Source organism: Pimephales promelas, chromosome 7 (assembly GCF_988280905.1).
Source record: "Pimephales promelas chromosome 7, fPimPro1.hap1.1, whole genome shotgun sequence".
Classification (NCBI taxonomy): Eukaryota; Metazoa; Chordata; class Actinopteri; order Cypriniformes; family Leuciscidae; genus Pimephales; species Pimephales promelas.
In genome coordinates, this window is record NC_142775.1 from 14,766,286 (window position 1) to 14,786,491 (window position 20,206).

General features: G+C 36.4%; 3 protein-coding genes and 2 non-coding genes across 7 annotated transcripts in view; 1 reads left to right on the forward strand and 4 right to left on the reverse strand.

Annotated features, from left to right (window-relative positions):
* The window catches only part of clasp1a (cytoplasmic linker associated protein 1a), an 84,461-nt gene extending 83,900 nt beyond the window's left edge, over positions 1-561 (reverse strand). The window contains exon 1 of the mRNA XM_089133119.1: positions 430-561. The gene's annotated coding sequence lies outside the window, so the exon portion shown is untranslated. The remainder of the gene's footprint in view (positions 1-429) is intronic.
* A 1,045-nt stretch (positions 562-1,606) lies between these two features.
* Positions 1,607-3,964, reverse strand: nifk (nucleolar protein interacting with the FHA domain of MKI67). Its single transcript, XM_039649833.2, has 6 exons — positions 3,745-3,964; positions 3,340-3,468; positions 2,914-3,022; positions 2,611-2,822; positions 2,455-2,514; positions 1,607-2,201 (listed from the first exon to the last, which is right to left on the reverse strand). The coding sequence occupies exons 1-6, from the start codon at positions 3,856-3,858 to the stop codon at positions 2,016-2,018; spliced, it is 810 nt and encodes a 269-aa protein (XP_039505767.2). The 5' UTR covers positions 3,859-3,964; the 3' UTR covers positions 1,607-2,015.
* Positions 2,273-2,400, reverse strand: LOC120461629 (small nucleolar RNA ACA64). Its single transcript, XR_005618221.1, has one exon. It is a non-coding gene; the product is annotated as a small nucleolar RNA ACA64 (small nucleolar RNA).
* LOC120461628 (small nucleolar RNA ACA64) lies at positions 3,104-3,229 on the reverse strand. The gene has a single exon (XR_005618220.2). It is a non-coding gene; the product is annotated as a small nucleolar RNA ACA64 (small nucleolar RNA).
* A 1,946-nt stretch (positions 3,965-5,910) lies between the features above and the next one.
* Positions 5,911-19,358, forward strand: LOC120461481 (high affinity cGMP-specific 3',5'-cyclic phosphodiesterase 9A). Of its 3 annotated transcripts, none has more exons than XM_039649671.2 (14): positions 5,911-6,032; positions 6,956-7,117; positions 7,448-7,499; positions 7,784-7,886; positions 9,530-9,672; positions 9,756-9,815; positions 10,287-10,464; positions 15,332-15,454; positions 15,529-15,621; positions 15,892-15,959; positions 16,049-16,151; positions 16,353-16,457; positions 16,572-16,718; positions 18,193-19,358. In XM_039649671.2, exons 1-14 carry the CDS (start codon positions 5,945-5,947, stop codon positions 18,364-18,366), a joined length of 1,599 nt encoding a protein of 532 aa, XP_039505605.2. In that variant the 5' UTR covers positions 5,911-5,944; the 3' UTR covers positions 18,367-19,358. The 3 variants fall into 3 exon arrangements, with proteins under 3 accessions (XP_039505605.2, XP_039505604.2, XP_039505606.2); XM_039649670.2 differs by having other exon boundaries at positions 18,212-19,358; XM_039649672.2 differs by having other exon boundaries at positions 16,572-16,764; positions 18,193-18,341.
* Positions 19,359-20,206: the final 848 nt, after the last annotated feature.

Consider the following 20,206-nt stretch of genomic DNA (forward strand, 5'->3'; position numbering starts at 1 on the left):
AAAATCACATTGTATATACATAACAGAAGTGATTTACTACACAAAGAAAATGTGTAGTAAAACAAGTAACTTAGGCTCAAACAAAATGAATGACAGACCATACATCAGCATCAATGTAATTGAAGCTCACGTAGCATCTGTCATTCACCCTAAATGAAGTCCAGGCTTTAAAATATCTAGCTAATTGTCTATTATATACGCTAACAATTCAAATACCAAAAACCTGTTTTATGAAATATGAATCAGTATATAATTATCAAATGTTTTCAGATCATATCTGGATGATTTTGTTTCTTTTTCATTGATCATCTAGCCGGTTATGCTAGCTCTTACTAGCCGACCGAAAACATTGTAAAAACTCCGGTGATTTACACCAAGTCGGCACATGTAAACGACAAACCTGGTTGAAATAATAGGTTATTTACTCACTCTGCCGTATCTAGTGACGGTTCCTGTGTGAAATGACACGGGTTGATTTACTCAAGGTAAACGAGGTTTGTCTCAGTGGTGCTGGCTTCTCCTGTAGACACAATGATGGAGCCGGAATGCGCATGCGCCACACACCTCTGTTCTATCATCGATTTAATGTACAATCCGCTTACAGCTTTGATACAAACGATGTACCATGACAAACATATTTCTTTTTACGCTCTTTATGATTTTCCTAGCAATTGTTTAAAAATGTGGGTTGCCATCCCTTTATTATACATGTGTATGGGAGTCATTTCTCTAAAAACACCTTTGTGATTAGCGATTTTGGCTCTTGTTTTTGAGTGTTTATGTACACAGTGACCAACATCTATTTTGTTTACATCCGCATATTAGAAATCCTAGGTTTCCTACTGTATCTCAGCCACATGGTCATTTTTCCTTGTCTGACTAAAACAATGAACCTTTATGGCAGGCCAATTTAACATTGATTCCTCAAAATATAGCCTATTATACTGGTCGACTATACATTTGTTTAATTCCTAAAAAGCAATCTAACAGCGACAACGAGCACCTTTCATTGTTTCCAACTAGCTACTAGTTATTAAAATTGTGTTGTTTTTTGGAACTTTTTAATTACTTTCATTGAATTGATCTTTAATCATTTTAAATATTTATATAAATTGCAGACTGATGACACATTTTAATGGTCATCACCATCGTAAATCCTGCAGTTTTTACGTTTCATTTGAAAAAAAAAGTATTTACATGTATTATACTAAACTTTTTATATTGGTATAATAAAATAAATTGCAATGTGGCATCATGATTGTAATTTACCATTAACAAAAAATACATACTATTTAAATAGACGCTAGCTGCTACTTTACAGTATCAAATGAACGATTTGATTTTAACTAGATTATTTAAATTAGTTACATGTGTGTATTAGTGGTAACACAAACATTTTAATACATTTTAAGAGAAACAATGTTAATACAGCTTGCCATAACATTAACCTAAAACAATGGAAACAACTCGTGGCTCCATCTAGTGGTTGTTCTGAGGAGAGCACTTTTTTATTAATATCCATTTTCTCCACAATACCACTTTGGCTTACACGTAAGCACCTTCAGAGCGACACTTCACACAAATGTTTAATAAAATTTGCTGTAAAAAGCATTAAAGATATTTATTTGATGCAGCTTTAATGGTTTAAGCACATTAACAATTTTGTAAAGCTACATGTCTGAAGATAGTACTGGACAGTATACATCAACCAAAATTTGTCAGAAACAGAATGATATCCATCCTGCCATTTAATTTTCCAAGTAACACTACACATCTAGTGTGTGTATTGCACAATCAATCTGATTTTAGAAACCTTGGGAGACCACATTGTCCCCATAAAGGTCACAGATACAACATCTGCATAAAATACCTAAAACAGATTGTTAATGACCAGGATAATGTGTTCGGTCCTCTTCTTCTCCAGCCGTAGGGGAGGACTGAGAACTTATCACATATAAACGGCTCTGAAAGAGAGTCCAGTGTCCCTTCTAAAAACAAGGATTGAAGTCTTTTTATTAAGCTGTTTCTTCCTCCTCAGTATCATCCTCATCATCAGACTCTTCCTCGCTATGTTCCAAGTCCTCGTCATCTTCTGGGGCTGTTTTGAGTTTGATGATTATTTCGTCGTCGTCATCCTCATTCTTAACTCTGATCGACTTCCTCTTCTCCAAAACTGATGGGGTGCACACTGGAGTGACATCCTAAAAGAAAATAAATTGTCTTTCAACACTAACAATGCAAGACTACATATCTTAAACATTATATCTACAGTAACTGTTGGCACATGGGTTTCATTGTGAGTCACACTGACTGACAATAAGCTTAAAAATGTACCATTTTCTGTTGGCACAATTATCTTACTTCAGTCAATGGTTACAACTGAGGTAATTTTCAGTATGTGCCAAGGCTATGCACAAAATCAGTGCAGAAAACGAACAAACGACTTGAGCATACCTCACTGCATATTGAAACATCTGCTTCTGATTGAGACTTCTTTGCAGGAATATGAGCTGCCTGAAAAAAAAGAAGAAAAAAAACATGGTCACACTAAAACACAATAGAATAGAGCATCTTAAAAGTTCTGATTAAAAACAACAACATAGTACTTACAAATCCTGGGAAATCATAGTCGATGCCTTTTGCTGCCAGTCTCTTACGTAGCTTAGACTCTTTGCTTAAAAGCTTAGCACCAAGTTTCTTCAGATCATCTTCTGTATGTTCTTTGTTGTACCGGGTAACTGCCGGTTGCTTTGGCTTCCTGAAGACCATCTTGGAGCCAACAAAGAGCTTTCCATGGACCTTCTCTGGCGGTATCACATGACCTGAACCAGACAAAACACAGTAATATACTTACAGCATACCATGCAAGTAGAAAATATTCATGGAAAATCTTTCAAATCACTCTCAACTCACACTTTATGAGCCGTTCTCCCATAAGGTAGTTGTTCATGGTTTCAGCCACAATCTTAGCCACCTCATCACACTCAAACTCCACATATCCATAGCCTTTACTCCCTCCGGTCTATGAAAGATGACAGTTTAATAATAATTTTAATGTTAAAATCTCAAGGTATTACTTGCTAGTATGACTATTGTGTGTTTATTATGTTGGCACATGGGTTTCATTGCACAACAACATGGAGTTGCCAATAAGCTAAATGTACCAGATTACTGTCGGCACAATTATCTTACCCAAAGCAACAAATGCCATGGGTAATTTTCATTTTGTGCCATTATTTATCAGTTTGGTTGATTAAATTAGCTACATGTACAGAGAACACCGACAGAAACACAAAGCTCTAACCAAATGGATTGTAAAACACGTGAACTACGTCATACCTTTTTACTCCTGGAAACTCTTAAGCGTGAGACTTTCCCAAACTGCTCAAAATAAGATTTCAACTGAGGCTCGCACAATCCTCGAGGAAGATGACCAACGTATATTACTCCTGGAGAAAGTGACTGACCCTGAGGGGTGAAATCCAAATTAACATTACATTCAATGCAAAATATAAGGCAAGGCAACTAAGTTAAACACTTAAGCGCGTCAGACAAAATGGCAGCATAAAGACTGCAATCAATTATAATGTCATTAGATTTAATAAGAGGATTTATCTTTCCGAAACTAATTCTGGCTAATAGAGACGATTGATTAGATGATGCATTCAGTTGTACCCATGCTTCAAAACAAAGCTAAATGTTTGTCAGGCTCTTACACTCACGCCACATGGTCACGCATCGTACCTTTTGAGGACGTTTCTTCGCCTGCTGGACCTTCTTTTGAAACTCTGCTTCTTCCTTTGGATTCAAAGCCAGCAGGGTTTTCGCCGGCTTCTTTGATGATTTGCCTTCTGTCATATTTAAATATAAAATTGTAGAAGTAATAAATGCGTTTGGACCTAGTGTCGTACTACGTCTTGTAACCCACGCTGCTCTTCGTTCAGGAAACTGGCTGCTTCATTCAGGAAACGTCAGAATAAAAGTCGACTAAAATAAAAGTCCGTGTGTAAAACATTTTTTAAAACTTGTTTATTGCTCCTCCTCAATTGTTCTTATGGTATATATTGATTATATATTTAGCTATTGTATAGTTATTGTGTTTTAATTATCATGATAACTAAATAATACTAAAACTATTATACAGTTAGACTCTTGCTTTGACCCTAGTAATTTATATGCCAGCAGAGGTGGACAAAGTACACAACTTCTTAACTTGAGTGAAAGTATACTACTGGTCAAATATTACTCACAAGTAAAAGTTGTAAAGACCGATTTTTACTTAAATAAAAGTACATAAGTAGGGCTACTTGTGTTTAAAAGTAATTAAGTATCAAAAGTTAAAAGTAAATTTCTTTTAGTATGAATATGTTAGCCTTACTATTAGCTATCTATTATCTATTAGTGAGCTCCAAAACCAGAAGCGGACAGAGTACACAGCTTTATTACTTGAGTAAAAGTAAATTTCCCCTAAATCCAGATCCAACTCCTCCCACCTTACATAGCCTATACCTAAACCTACCCAGCTCCACCCCCTGATCCCTAAACCTACCTAGCTCCACTCCCTGATCCCTAAATCCATCACTAAACCTACCCAGCTCCACTCCCTGATCCCTAAACCTACCCATCTCCACCCCTCAGATCTGGAATAGTCTGGCGAGATGGGGCCATGGATTGGCACTTTCACGGGATGGACCTGCATCCATTGTTTCGTCTATGGTTTCATCTCTTATCTAAATCTGACCATGGAGATGACTTTGTCAAAAAGCTGAAGGTGATTGCTGATAGGCTGTCCCAATCAGTGGCGCTTGCACAATCCAATCACGTTTGAGAGGGAAACAACAAATTGAGGGTTTCCGAGATTTTCTTTTTTTTTTCTTTTTTTTTTTTTTTAATTTTTTTTTTTTAGAAGTAGTAACGGGTACTCATGGTTATGGATAGAAATGTAGTGGAGTAGAGTACAATATTTTTCTCTCAAGTGTACTTGAGTAAACTCCAAAAATGATACTCAAAGTACAGATCCCTACTCAAGTAAATATAGGCTACTGTTAATACTGTTAACAGTTAACTTAAATACTGTTAATACTGTTAATATACAAGTAAACATATACTGTCCAGCTCTGAAATGAGAAAAATCGCATTTAGAAGACCAAACCTAAAGTTGAAATCGAAAATCAGGTTGATGTCAGTTGACTTCAACCCGACTTTCATTTCCAAATAAATCCAACTTCAATCCGACGTCGGATTCTGACGTCAACCCGAATATCATTTTCAACCAGAATGCAACCCCATGTCCTGCAACCAAAATCATCCCCTGACTGACGTTACATTCAGGGACCTTGACAGAATTGTATGAAGTAAAAAGTAAGATTTTTGTCTTTCAATTCAAATGTAGTGAAGTTAAAGTAAAATGTTTCCAAAAAAAAAAAATACTAAAGTACAGATTGCCTACTCAAAAAGTGCATGTAGTTTGTTACTGTCATGTGTGCCAGTGTGGATTTACTTGTTCACCTAACAGTAATTAAAGGATTAAGCTATTACTGTAAAGTGACTTGAAATGGCCATTTCAACAATATGATCAGCTGCAAAAATGGTATGTTATATTTAATTTTAATTATACAAATTTTAAGCTAATTGCTAACATGCAATTGTTTTAAATGTGACATTAAAAATAGCCTAATATTATTAATACTAACTATTAATAAGTACACTGAGATTTTTTTTTTTAAACACTAAACATTTAGCATTTAAAATCCATGTATTTATTTATTAAGATGCAGGTACTTAGTACAAGTACAGAGCAGGGTTGAGGATGAAGGGGTTGGACTCCATAGAGATGTTGAAAAGGGGGCGTGGTTTGAATGAAGGCTAAACCACTGGTGATGTTACACTGTACACATAGCCTATCGTTCAGCAAAGGTGAGAGAACAGCAGAGCATCACCTGACATGGCAACTAAAATCATTTATTTTACTGTGAATGGAAGACCAGAACAAGCAGAGTTTCCCATTGACTGTCCTGCACAAGATGTTAAAGGTAAGGATTGTCTCAAATGATCCATTTCTTTTAGTCTGACTGGAATTTTAAATATTTATTTAAACAATACATAGTGAAGTTTTTTGGTGTGCTGTACTTCAAGGCACGCAGTTAAATATATGCTAAAATATAAGTTAAAATATATCTCCAAAGAATATTGTAGTGTATTGAGGAGATGGATGTTGAACTGAATAAAAATAAAAGCCTACATTTATTCAAATTAAATTAATGTAAATTTTCACTATATAAAATCTAGGCTAATTATTATATCCACATTATTATATTATAAATTATCAGATAAAAAAAGCAGATTATAAAAGTAGTCTTGCTCTATGAACGACAGCAGCTTTAATTCATGCATCCACATCAAATATGATTTCTTATATGAAAATACGTTTTTGTTATGACCAAATTGTCTCTCTGCCCTCATTAGCCTTTATTCTACTAAAAACATCCCTGAGGACTGTTCTCAATCTCATTCTGAAGGGCACTGCAACAGCCAGGCGTCTTTAATCAGGACCTTTCAATTACAGCGAGCCCATATGAAGAGCTTTTCTGTTGACCTGGATATAGCTAATAGGCTACAACATGTTCGGAGGATGTTTAATCTATAAGTATCCAGTTCTCTAGAGAACCATTAGAGCTTTAATTACCTTTCATTTTTTGACTCAATGTGCATGGGTCAATTTGTAGTAACAGACTCGTAAAAAAGTAAACCATCAGTTAGACAGCTTGAGTCACAGGTGGTGCTGACAGTACCCCAGACTTCAAGTGCTATAAAGGGACCATATGGCACCAATATTCAAGTGCGTTAATTACATGAATTGAGGAAGTTTCCATTGTGCTTAATTCATGGAGATGAGAAATATGATGATGAATTACATCTGAAACATTAATAATAAATATATGTGTGTGCATCACAGATCTTTTCCGAGCTGCAGCTGAAGCGGGGCCTCATGACATCTTAAAACTCTACAATACTAAAGGCAATATCATTAATATTTCCCCTCAGCTGGCTCCCAACAGTCCTCAGTCCTGCTATAAGCTGGAAGTGGTTGCTGCAGACTGCAACAGTGAGCTGTTAGGTATTCTCCACCAGAACACTATGAATGAAACCTTTATTGCCCCAAAGGGGAATTTGTTTTACACTCATGGGAACCATAATAAACATAACCACAAAAAACATAGAATAAACATAAATAAAGAAGAATAAAGACAAAAGTGACATGGAATATATCAATTTGACAACTTAAGAGATCAGTAAAAAATATATATATTCAGTAATACCCCTCAAAAAAAAAAAAAAGAGTTGTTGAATTGTTAAATAATGAGTAAATAAAATGTTCTAGTAAATGATAGATGTCACATATGATATATGACCACTATATTTGGATCATGTGAACGCTTTCTTTTAGGGTCAGAGCTGGCCATTGCTCTGGGATTTGACCTCTCTTCTATGGAAAAAAGGTAAGTTTGGTTGGGACTGTTTTGGGGGGATAATCAATAGCCTTGAAACAGCATGCAACAGTAAATCATTTTTTGCATTCGGTATTACTGACATCAGGGTTTTGGCGAGAGGGCGGGGCTTTGAAAGTTGGCCAACACATGTTATGTGGCACAATATCTGGCTCTTATTTCACTCAAAAAACAAACAAACAAACAAACAAAAATACAATACATGTTATGAGTCTTATATACATCTTTGGAGAAAATGATTATTATTTCACAGCGTATAATTTTCTTTTGAACAGGTTACAGAGCCTGGAGAAACTTTTTTTAGCTGAAGCAGCAGAGACTCCTGCCATCGTGTATGAGATGAAGAGACAGGTGGAGTCATTCAGAGAGAAACTTGAGGTCTGTCTATCTATCTATCTATCTATCTATCTATCTATCTATCTATCTATCTATCTATCTATCTATCTATCTATCTATCTATCTATCTATCTATCTATCTATCTATCTATCTATCTATCTATCTATCTATCTATCTATCTATCTATCTATCTTTCTATCTATCTATCTATCCATCCATCCATCCATCCATCCATCCATCCATCCATCCATCCATCCATCCATCCATCCATCCATCCATCCATCCATTTATCCATCCATCCATCCATCCATCCATCCATCCATCCATCCATCCATCCATCCATCCATCCATCTGTAGTGTTTGTATTTTCTTTTTTGTTTTAATTCAAGATTTTACAGTTTTTTTAATTCGCTTTGGTACTATTTTCACAAGTAAGGTGTACATTTTCAAAACTCTTAGTACAAAAATCCAAACTGATCACACTTGTAACGCAGCTAGTCATTCTTTCAAAACCTGATGTAATGCTTTCAGTCAGTTGCACATGTTTTCAGTCATTATTTCAAACACAAGATTATTGTAATATGTAATGAGAACATTTGGTTTAATCACTGAAACACAACAATATGATCTTCTTTCAGTTTAGTACTTTTAACAATCAGTTCATCCAACAGCAAACAATGCAAGATACATGTTTCAAATCGGCCTTAGAAGTGCTGAAATGAATATACAGTACTACAAAAGACAGATTACACAGTTTTACTGTAACATTAGGCAATACACTTACAGTACCCAACATTTAATTTCCAAATATCCATCATATATGTAGGCCTAATCAAGTGAAGGATCAATGAAGACATCCTCTACAATCATTTAGGCAAATTATAGTTTTTATTTTTCAGATAAAATTGTAACATAGGTATACTTTCTATAATGAAATGTAACTACGTAAATAAGAACAAAACATAACATTTAGTGCACACATTACTGTATATAGTGGCCAATTGTGGTTACCACTATGTGAAATCAATTAGCTATAACGAGTATTCATCATGTGTGGTTACATATAATTTACTTGTAAATATTCATACAAACACACATTTTATTTCTGTAGTTCTCAAAATCCATATACTGTATATTGCTGAATTGAAAATCTATAGGTTTACCAAATGATTAATTGATTAAACATTAGTAAGATCAGTTGGATTAAATAATAGACAAAAGTATTAAACTGAACAAAAAGAGATGCAAATCAAAAGTTTGATAGTATGCTTTATGAAAGGCAGTTACTGTGAATGAAACAATAATGTAGATGAAACACTTATTTTGTGTTGTGAAAAGGATATACTTTGTGATTGTGTGAATTGTACTAACACAGTTGAAAACATGATGAAATATTTGAAAAAAGTGCACTTTTGATGATCTGTTGTGATATTAGCACTAAGAGTTTTGAAAATGTACACCTTACTTGTGAAAATAGTACCAAAGCGAATAAAAAAAAACTGTAATCTTTCTACCAGTAAAAAAAAGTTTTACAAGTATAATGAATGAATGGATGAGGCATTTATATAGCACGTTCATACTACTGTACACCCAAAGCACTTTACGATCATGTCAGATAATCTCTCCTCAAACACCACCGGACCGGTGTGCAGCATCCACTTTATAAAACAATGTCTTTCTGTAGAGTGTTGAGCACCTGAGCTGGCTGGGACTGTTTAAGGACATGTCGGAAGGCACCCACAAGCCCTCCCCTTTCTACCATAAAAGAACCCTGCGCAAGACCCGTGAGGAGTGTGAGCATGTCAGGGAAAAGTTCCTCCAAATGAGGTGACATTCCTGACACTTACAAATGTGTATTTAGGCAATTAAAAAAAGAACTAAAAGAATTGCTTCTGGTTTATTTTCTCTAGTTCTTTGGAGGTTTCTGAAAAGGTGAGACAGTATCTTAAAACACCGACCTTTGATAACTGGTAAGTGTTTCCTATATAGTGAAGTATTCACACAGAAATGCACATAGACTTTCTTTTCCTTCTTATGTTCACCATACATAATAGTTAAGAACAGTTTTGAAAAAAGGAAAACTTTTGTTTTACCCAGTTGCTGCAACACATCAAAGTCCTGCACCTGTAATACATGAATAGGAAATTGTTAGTGAAGCAAAGAACAGCACTTCTAAAATGAGCATAACGAACACGGCCGAGGTCAGGCCTTTCATCTCACCTCATATCAATATCAATGGCCCTGTTTGTGGTTTACAAATCAAAAGCACTTCTTGTGAGCAAAGGGCTGGAGCTGAGTGTTCATTATGCAGTAGTCTTCCTTCATCTTGTTGAAACCAGGCTTTAGCTTCAGATTAACACAACGAGATCCTTCTAAGGGGTTAACAGGAAAATAAACTTGTTCGTTTTAAATTAGCCTCAAATAAAGATGTGCCATTGCAGGCAATGGGAGGATGCTGAGATGATGGTGCTGCTCCAGGTGATGTACACAGATCTGGACTTCATCTCCACCTTCAGCATTGAGCTGGACGTGCTGCAGCAGTTTCTTTATGAAGTGTACAGACGCTACAATAACATCCCCTTCCACAACTTCAAGCACTGCTTCTGTGTCACTCAGATGGTAAGAGTGGGTGCAATCAGCGTTTCAGGATTTCTCCCAATCACTCCAATTGTCCACTTCTCAATCTGCTTGATTAGTAAATATCAGGCCCCACACAGCCGTCATTTCACTCACACCACTGCTGATGTAATTTTACTAGAATCAGTCTATCCAGTGGGTGATTGTTGTTTATCAAAGCCATAAAAAAAGAAAATTGTTGTGTATTTATCTTTTTGAAGGTCAGTGAAGTATAGGTAAGTCATCCATCCACCTATCCATCCATCATTCCATCCATTGATTGATCGTTCCACCCATCCATCGTCCACCTATTCATCCACCTATCATCCATCCACCTATCCATCCATCGTTCCATCCATCCATCCATCGTTCCATCCATCCACCCATCCATCCACCTATCCATCCATCATTTCATCCATCTACCTATCCATCCATCCATCATTCCATCCATCCATCCATTGTTCCATCCATCCACCCATCCATCCACCTATCCATCCATTCATCCATTGTTCCATCCATCAATCCATCCATCATTCCACCCATCGTTCCATCCATTTGTTCCATCGTTCAATCCATTGTTCCATCCACCTATCCACCCATTGTTCCATCCACCCATCGTTCCATCCATCAATTGTTCCATCCATACACCCATTGTTCCATCCATCCATCGTTCCATCCATTGTTTCACCCATCCATCCACCTATCCATCCATCATTCCATCTATCCATCGTTCCATCAATCCAGTGTTCCATCCACCTATCCATCCATCGTTCCATCCATCCATCCATCCATCCACCTATCCATCATTCCATCTATCCATCGTTCCATCAATCCAGTCCTATCCATCCATCCATCCATCGTTCCATCAATCCATTGTCCCATCCACCTATCCACCCATTGTTCCATCCATCCACCCATCCATTCACCCATCCATTCACCTATCCATCCATCCACCCATCATTCCTTCCACCCATCCATCCATCATTCCATCCATTCATCCATTGTTCCATCCACCAATCCATTCATCCATTGTTCCATCCATCAAGACGATGCTCATCCGGTGGCGCAGCACTGCTTGCGACACGGGCACGGGATAACAGGTGCATGCATGTGGTCGTCTAAGTTGTCTAAGTTGAGTTCGTCAATTTGTCAAGTCTATGTCAAGAGTGTTTAAGTGATGTTGTGGTCTGCCGTATGAGGAAGAAGTGAATAAGGAATCGAAGTTATGATGGGGAAGAAAGTCAACGGAACGTGGCTGCTGTTGCTGCTGTTAATTACAGCCACCTTTTGCACCCGCTTACAATTTGATGGCACCACACTCGCTGAAGGAAATGAGCAGACGCTGCGGGAATACGGCAGGGACTGGCTGTTGTCACTGAGGAGGAAAGTGACACCAGAACCGGGCTTGTTAGATCATGTTCCGGAGGAGCTGCTACGACAGCACGGAGGTAACCGGCCGCGTAAACGAGGGAGAAGGGGAGGCATTAAACTACGCCTTCGCCGGAGGGCAACAAGGCCGCCGCTGCCATCTATACTTTTTGGCAATGTTCGCTCCCTAAGGAATAAAATGGAGGAACTTAGGCTTAATACAAAGGCCTGTAACGAATATCGCGAATCCTGCCTAATGATTTACACAGAGACCTGGCTGCAAGAGGATTTTCCAGACTCATTGGTGCAGGTACGAGGCTTCTCATGTGTGCGTATGGACAGAAACAATGACTCCGGGAAGCTGAGGGGGGGTGGGATTTGTGTTTATATCAATGACTCATGGTGCAATAATTATACGATAAAAGATAGGGTATGCAGTCCTGATCTCGAACTTATTTGCATTAGTTTGAGACCTTTTTATCTACCTAGAGACTATGGGAACATTTTTGTATGCTCAGTATATATTCCGCCTAGTGGCAACGCATCTAAAGCAGCTTCACGTGTGGCAGATTGTGTCCACCAGCAGCTTAATGATAAACCAGATTCCCCTATATTTGTTCTTGGAGACTTCAACCATTGTAAATTAGAGTTGTCTCTTCCTGGATTTCAGCAATATGTTAAAGACAACACACGTAAGAATAGGACACTAGACAAATGCTATGGCAACATTAAAGATGCATATGCTGCCAGAATCAAACCCCCCCTCTCAAACTCAGATCATAACATCATCCATCTGATCCCCACATTTAAGTGTGCCATTAAAAAGAGCAGACCCATCTCAAAAACCGTCAGCGTGTGGCAGGATGAGACCCAGGAGACGTTGAGTGGATGCTTTCTGGCCACAGACTGGGATGTCTTTTACCAGGACAACGATATTGACAGAATTGCGGAAACAATAACGGGGTATATCCAATTTTGTGTTGATACTGTTGTGCCGAAAAAAACGATCACTATATATCCTAACAACAAAGACTATATAACACCGGAAATTAAACAACTGATCAGGAGGAAAAAGCAAGCATTCCGGAATAATGATTTGATGGAACTGAGATCAATACAAAAAGACCTGAGGGGGAAACTGAAGAAGGCACGAGAGGAACACAGTAAACAAGTTAGGGAAGCCTTTTTAAGGAATAACCCCCAAAAAATGTGGGACACGGTGAAAGAAATGACTAATATGAACTCTGGGCAGAAGGAATTAAGTGTGGAGAATGAATTTGATAAGGCAAATGATCTTAACATCTTTTATAAACGTTTTGATTTGAATGGTGAAACAAATGTGACTTGCTGCAAAGAGCTGTCTATGTCAATACCATGTGATCCAATACTAGATAGAATAATATTTAAACCTAAAGATGTCACTGCAGTCTTTAAAAAGTTGAATAGCAAGAAGGCCAGCGGACCTGATGGTATCTCATCTTTTATTTTAAAAACATTCTCGGATGAGCTAACCCCAGCTTGGTGCACCTTGTTTCAACTTTCTGTGGATACATGTACTATTCCCACTATTTGGAAGACATCAGTTGTCATCCCGTTGGCCAAAAAATCATGCCCCAAGCAAAATGATGACTATAGACCAGTAGCGCTGACTTCTATAGTGATGAAGTCACTGGAACGTATAATGGTTGGTAAATTAAGAAGTGAGGTACAGCATCTCTTGGACCCATACCAATTTGCCTATAATAATGGCAGGGGTACTGAGGATGCTTTAATTACAACTGTACACTCCATCTTAAAGCACTTGGAAAATCCATTAGGTTATGTTCGCGTATTATTTATGGATTTCAGTTCTGCTTTTAATTGTATTCTTCCGCAGAAAATGTTAAGTAAACTACATCAGATGAAAGTGAATCCCTTCATTATTAAATGGTATGGTTCTTTCCTGACAGAAAGGAAGCAGCAGGTGAGAGTTAACTCCACCCTTTCTGATATGATTAACATTAGTACAGGTGCCCCTCAAGGTTGTGTAAGTTCGCCCTTTCTTTTTATATTATATACAAATGAGTGCAGAAATAATGATGAGAGTAATAATTTTATTATTAAATTTTCAGATGATACGGCCATCCTTAGTTTACTTTACAAAAATTCAGATATTGGTATGTAGAGGAGATGGTGAAGTGGTGCAATAAGCATAACTTGCTCCTTAATGTTAATAAAACTAAGGAAATGATTTTTGATCCTAAGTCTATAGGTGACCTAAGCCCTATTCTAATTGAAGGAGTTCCAATTGAACAAGTAACATCGTATAAATATTTAGGAATTCAATTAGATAAACAGTTACAATGGTCACATCAAGTGGAATATGTTTCCTCAAAAATATGTCAGCGTCTTCACTTTCTAAGAAGATTAAGAGTGCATGGAGTTGACAAGGATATTATGATACTGTTTTATAAGGCAGCTATTGAGTCAATTGTTCGATATGGTATGGTAGTTTGGTTTGGTAACCTGTCAGTTAAATTAAAATCATCACTCCAAACATTGATTAAAAGGGCAGGGAAAATAATCGGGCAAGTGCAATCGACTACTCTTAATGAGCTTTTTGTGGAGGCGGTAAAGAAACATAGTTTTAAAATAATCAACGATCCGAATCATGTCCTATGCAGTGAGTATGAGATGATGCCCTCAGGCAGAAGGTACAGGTTACCAAACTGCAGATTAAATAGGTTTAAATTTTCATTTGTACCGCTCTCTATTAAAATACTGAACGATCAACTAGGGTGTGTGGGTTAGAATTTAAGTGTGACATTAATTATGTTTAATCATGTCGGTGTGACATTAATTTTTAACATTAATATAATCTGTAATTCATGTTTGTGTGTTATGTGTTATGTATAATGTATACTGTGTTGCATCTGTTTCCTGAAGGCCAAAGATGAATTTCTCCATTAGGAGACAATAAAGGCTAATCCAATCCAATCCAATCCATCCATCCAACCATCTATCCATCCATCTATCCATATATCCACCCATCCATCCATCGTTCCATCCATTCATCCATTGTTCCATCCACCAATCCATCCACCAATCCATCCATCGTTCCATCCATTTGTTTCATTGTTCAATCCATTGTTCCATCCATCCATCGTTCCATCCACCTATCCATCCATCGTTCCATCCACCTATCCATCCATCGTTCCATCCATACATCCATCATTCCATCCATCCATCCTTGCAGTTGCATATCGTAATCAACAACAATAATGTACTTTGTATGTGAATTTAAATACAAATGAAATGATTGTATATAAATTATAATAATGATATTATAATATAATTATTATACTCTTTAAATATGTATTTATATATAAAAATAATTATGAATATATAAATGAATATATAGAATTATAATAAACTATTAATTTATACATTTTTAATTCTGCTTTTGAATTGGCCCACTAAGAACAATCCTTACTACTGATATCTGGGTCCATTTGTTTGTCAGATGTATGGGCTGATATGGCTAACAGATCTCAAAAGCAAGATTGACAGTATTGACCTTCTCATCATGCTGACCTCAGCCGTCTGTCACGATCTAGATCACACCGGCTACAACAACGCCTACCAGGTGAGGTGGACGTTGTCACAATTCTGCTGCTGTTCAGCAATAAAGAGTAAAGTGACGGAAATATGTCGTTACAGATTAATGCCCGAACTGAGCTTGCGTTGAGATACAATGACATCTCCCCACTGGAAAATCACCACTGCTCTGTAGCCTTTGAAATCCTGGAAAAGGTAAGTTTTGTTCAAGATACGAATCACAATCACAGGTTTTTAAATACATATTTTGAATAAATGTAAATTTAAACTTTGATTATTTTTTTGACTTGCACTGATTTGAATTTTACATGTTAAATTAAAATATATCTATATTTAGCATATACTCAACCATTTATAGCCCTTCAAACTGCACGGTATGGTAATACGACTAATTCTTTAGTATGCAGTATGTATATGCACGGTATGCACATTTGTGCAAGAAATATCATCATTCATTTTTTTCAGAATGAATGCAACATTTTCCGAAACTTGCCGACAGAGCACTACAAAAGAATAAGAGAGGGCATAATTAAGTATATTGTTTATTCATCTTTATTCTCAACAACTATATCCATATTAAACCAAACACAGATTGAAACTGAACTACTTGTCACTACTGCAGATGTATTCTCGCTACTGATATGAGCAGACATACAGAAATCCTCAACAAGTTCAAAACCATTCTCCCTGTTTTCGACTTCAGCAACAAGGATCACAGAGATGTGGTAAGGATAACCCAGAAGACCTTAGCAACCACATAGCAACACCCTGACAACCACCCATTTCACCTTACAGTATCATTAAGGCGAGTGTGACACAGGAAAATAAGTTACATTATGTTCAGAAAAAGAAAAATGTTGCGTTTAGGACTGTTGTTGACGATGATCCACTTCAAGGCACTTCCTGTCCGGCTGCTTCTTTCGCAGTTGATGATGATCATTATTAAAGTAAGTGATATATCCAATGAGGCGAGACCCATGGATGTGGCAGAACCGTGGCTGGACTGTCTGCTGCAGGAGTTCTTCAATCAGGTACTGTAAATATATGGCTAACATCTTGTTTTTATGGACTTATATAATAATCAAACCTATCCCAGTGTCGTGCACAAATTTCATTTTAAACAATAAACTGAAATCTTTGTCCAGAGTGACATGGAGAAGTTGGAAGGTCTTCCTGTCACCCCGTTCATGGATCGAGACAAAGTGAACAAACCGTCTTCTCAGACTGGTTTTATACGCTTCGTTCTCTTTCCTCTCTTCATCGAACTGGCTAACCTGTTCCCCTGTCTGGAGGTGAGGAAGTTCCCAGAGGAACATGTTTGTGACATAACTTTCAGAGGTAATCAGGTCAACATTTTTAGGGAAAGATTTTTGGCTGTTTTTCATTATGTATATATTCTCAAGGTTTTGACAGAAGGGTTTGTTAATGTATTATTTACCTGATTTATTTAAATAATTGTTCCAAAAAACATGGTGATTTATTACTATTTTTTACTGTTGACACTAGGCTATTTTCTGATTTTATATTTTTCACCTTAAGGGATAGTTCACTTTGAAATTAATTTTTGGTATGTTTTAGCTTACCTCAAGGGCATCCAAGATGTAGATGTCTTTGTTTGCGCAGTAGTTTCAATTTTGACATTTTAAGGTCAAACCGTTCGCGTCTATCAGTCATATAATGGAGGTCTATGGTCACCACCTCAAAGAGCATGCACAGAGAAGTCCAAATTAAACATGATTTAATGACTCGTAAATGTAAGTACACATTGATGGATAGTAGTCACGAAACGAACAGTTTGTGTGAGAAATCGAACAGTATTTATATAGTTTTTACCTCTTGTTACCACAGCAACATCCAAGTAATCTGAGGGCGCGGGCGCTTTGTGACTGTGGTTACAAGAAGAAAAACAATATAAATACTGTTCGTTTTCTCACACAAACCGCTCGTTTCGTGCCTTAGGCCATCAATGTGTACTTACATTTATGAGTCATTAAATCATGTTTAATTTGGACTTCTCTGTGCATGATCTTTGAGGTGGTGACCATAGACCTCCACTATATGGCTGACAGACAAGAACGGTTTGACCTAAAAATATCAAAATTGAAACTACTGTGGAAACAAAGACACCTACATCTTGGATGAACTTAGAGGTAAGCTAAAACATATCAAAAATTAATTTCAAAGTGAACTATCCCTTGAGGGGTGTCCACCTCAAACCCTGGAAGGCCACTCTCGGCTGTTTCTGAAATCGCCCCTTATATACCGCAGTTACGAGGAGACATCCATTTGTAGTGGTGTCCGAAACAATAGTGGACGTCATCGAGTGCACTCATTTAATCCATAATGCACCGTAATATGTGTAAGTTACCACTGATGTATTAATTAGAGAATACCCATAATTGTATTTTCTATGGCACATTTATTAAAGCCAATTTAATGTCCTAATTGAACTAAGGGTATAATCCCGGTTTAAAGGATTAGTTCACTTTAAAATGAAAATTTCCTTTAGCCTACTCACCCCCACATCATCCAAGATAGTCACATCTTTCTTTCTCGAAAAGAAATGAAGGTTTCTGAGGAAAACATTCCAGAATTTTTCTCCATATATTGGACTTCAACGGTTTGAAGGTCCAAATTGCAGTTTTAATGCAACACATTTCTGACGTGATGTTGTCTAAAAACTGTGGAAAATGTGAATATTCCTTCATGCAGTTCTTTGGATCATGTACAAATATTTTTTAACACTTACTTCTAACCTTCTAACAGCAACACATTATTGACCCAGTGCAGAAAGCCCTGGATTATTACACAGAGATGGAGAAAGCTCTGGAGAGGGAGAAACAGAACCGGACCTCGAGTGAGGTGGTCAAGCCCAGCACCTCAAAAGAGTCAGAAGCTCACCCAGAACCCTGTGGGACGTCAAAACCAGTCAACCTGTAATAGCCTCAGACTATTAAATGTTCATTCTATGATGAAAGTTGCGCTTTAAGGCTTAAAGTAAATGTATTAGGCTATTTTTACCAGCAAAATTTGCTCTTTTAATAGTGGAGGGCACAAGTGAAAATACTATTTTCCCTCTTTGTCTATCTTTTGCATTTAAAATCACAATGAGAACTGTTTTTCTGTCAATGAATGTAGTGAACATGCACAGTCAGCCCAGAGGATGGCGCTACTAAAAGCTACAATTTCTTTGCCAGAAGAGAGGAGGCTGAAAATTTAACTTTTCCATTAAATTATGAAAATAAGAGATGTTACTAATTAAATTCAATAAATTGTTGTAATTGACTGCAGTAGGTCTGAAATATAGATCATGGTCACATGTTTACTGACACTGATTTTTCAATGGGTCAAAAACAGAAATGAAACCATCACAAGACTTTTACATCCAAATTTATTTTACAAAAGAAAACTTGCTTCTCTTTACACATCTATTTCCCCAAAAAACATATAGTGTTTCTTTAATCTGATTATGCAAATGGAATATTATGCATGCAGTTTTGCATTACTCTCAAATACCATCCTGCACAAGTAATACCCACAATTCCATTTGAAGCCATTAAGTTGCAGGTAAAGCATTAGCATGCAGCACTGTACACTTTTGCATAGTAAATGGCTGTCATTTATTTTGGATTCATTTCTCATCGTCCTTTACCAACATGCCATTGCATGAAACTGAACTTTAACTGAGGAACAAAAAAAAAAATCGATTCTCAGGATGGAAGGGTCAGTGAAACTCATTCTCCATGGTTTTACCGGGGTAGTGGTGTGAATTTAGGAAGTACATTGTTTGTTTTTACAAAATGAATTAGGTCTGTCCAATTGTTGAATAATTTTAACCATATAGAATGACATTTAAAGCTAAATATAGGATGAATAGGCTTAACACACATTTAAATACATCCCCAGAGCTCTCAAAGAGGCACAGAAAGTAACTTTCTGTTTGCAAAATGAATAAATAAAAAGAACCTTATTAAAAGGTTAAGGCATAACGTTACAAACAGGGAATGTCTTGATGTCTTGACTACAATTTAATATATATATATATATATATATATATATATATATATATATATAAAGCTATGTCCTGAGTGTTGGCTACAATACTGACACCAAAAATGATTAAAATTTAAAATGTAGATCAATATGGCAAGCCGTTTTAACTTTTATTCATTTCCAGGATATGAATTCTTGATATCATCAATTGTATTTTCACTAGTGAAATGTCACTATAGGCTGCCTTTCAAAACCAATTGTTGATATCAAGAATTGACTAGTTGAAATTCCAATTTCACATATCAAAAATACAATTATTACTAGTACAAACCTTTATTTTTGATATCAAGAATTCAATTGTTACTAGTTGAAATGTCTATTCTTGATATCAGCAATTGAATTGCTACCAGTAACAATGTTCATTTTTGATATCAATAATTAAATCTTTCTAGTGACAATATTAATTTCTGATATCATGAATGTGATTGTTACTAGTAAGAAAGCCATTTTAGATATCTGAAATAATATTGATATCAGAAATACATTTTCAGATATCTAAAATGAACATTTTTGCTAGTACCAATTGAATTGTTGATATCAAGAAGAGACATTTCAACTATAGTGACAATTTAATTATTGCTATCAGGAATTCACATTTTTACTAGTAACAATGTAATTATTGATATCAAAAATGATATTTCTACTAGTAAAAAATCTATTCTTGATATCAACAATTAATTTTGAATGGCAGCCTATGGAGAAATTTCACTAGTGAAAGAATTCATAT

Excerpts from the sequence above, each read along its gene's own strand:
- nifk (XM_039649833.2), bottom strand. The coding sequence starts at position 3,858 with ATGACAGAAGGCAAATCATCAAAGAAGCCGGCGAAAACCCTGCTGGCT. Across the intron at positions 3,469-3,744 it reads CGAAGAAACGTCCTCAAAAG|GGTCAGTCACTTTCTCCAGG; the intron begins GTACGATGCGTG and ends TTCACCCCTCAG. Across the intron at positions 2,202-2,454 it reads ATGTTTCAATATGCAGTGAG|GATGTCACTCCAGTGTGCAC; the intron begins GTATGCTCAAGT and ends ATTTTCTTTTAG.
- LOC120461481 (XM_039649670.2), top strand. The coding sequence starts at position 5,945 with ATGGCAACTAAAATCATTTATTTTACTGTGAATGGAAGACCAGAACAA. Across the intron at positions 15,622-15,891 it reads CCTTTGAAATCCTGGAAAAG|AATGAATGCAACATTTTCCG; the intron begins GTAAGTTTTGTT and ends CATTTTTTTCAG. Across the intron at positions 16,458-16,571 it reads TGCAGGAGTTCTTCAATCAG|AGTGACATGGAGAAGTTGGA; the intron begins GTACTGTAAATA and ends ATCTTTGTCCAG.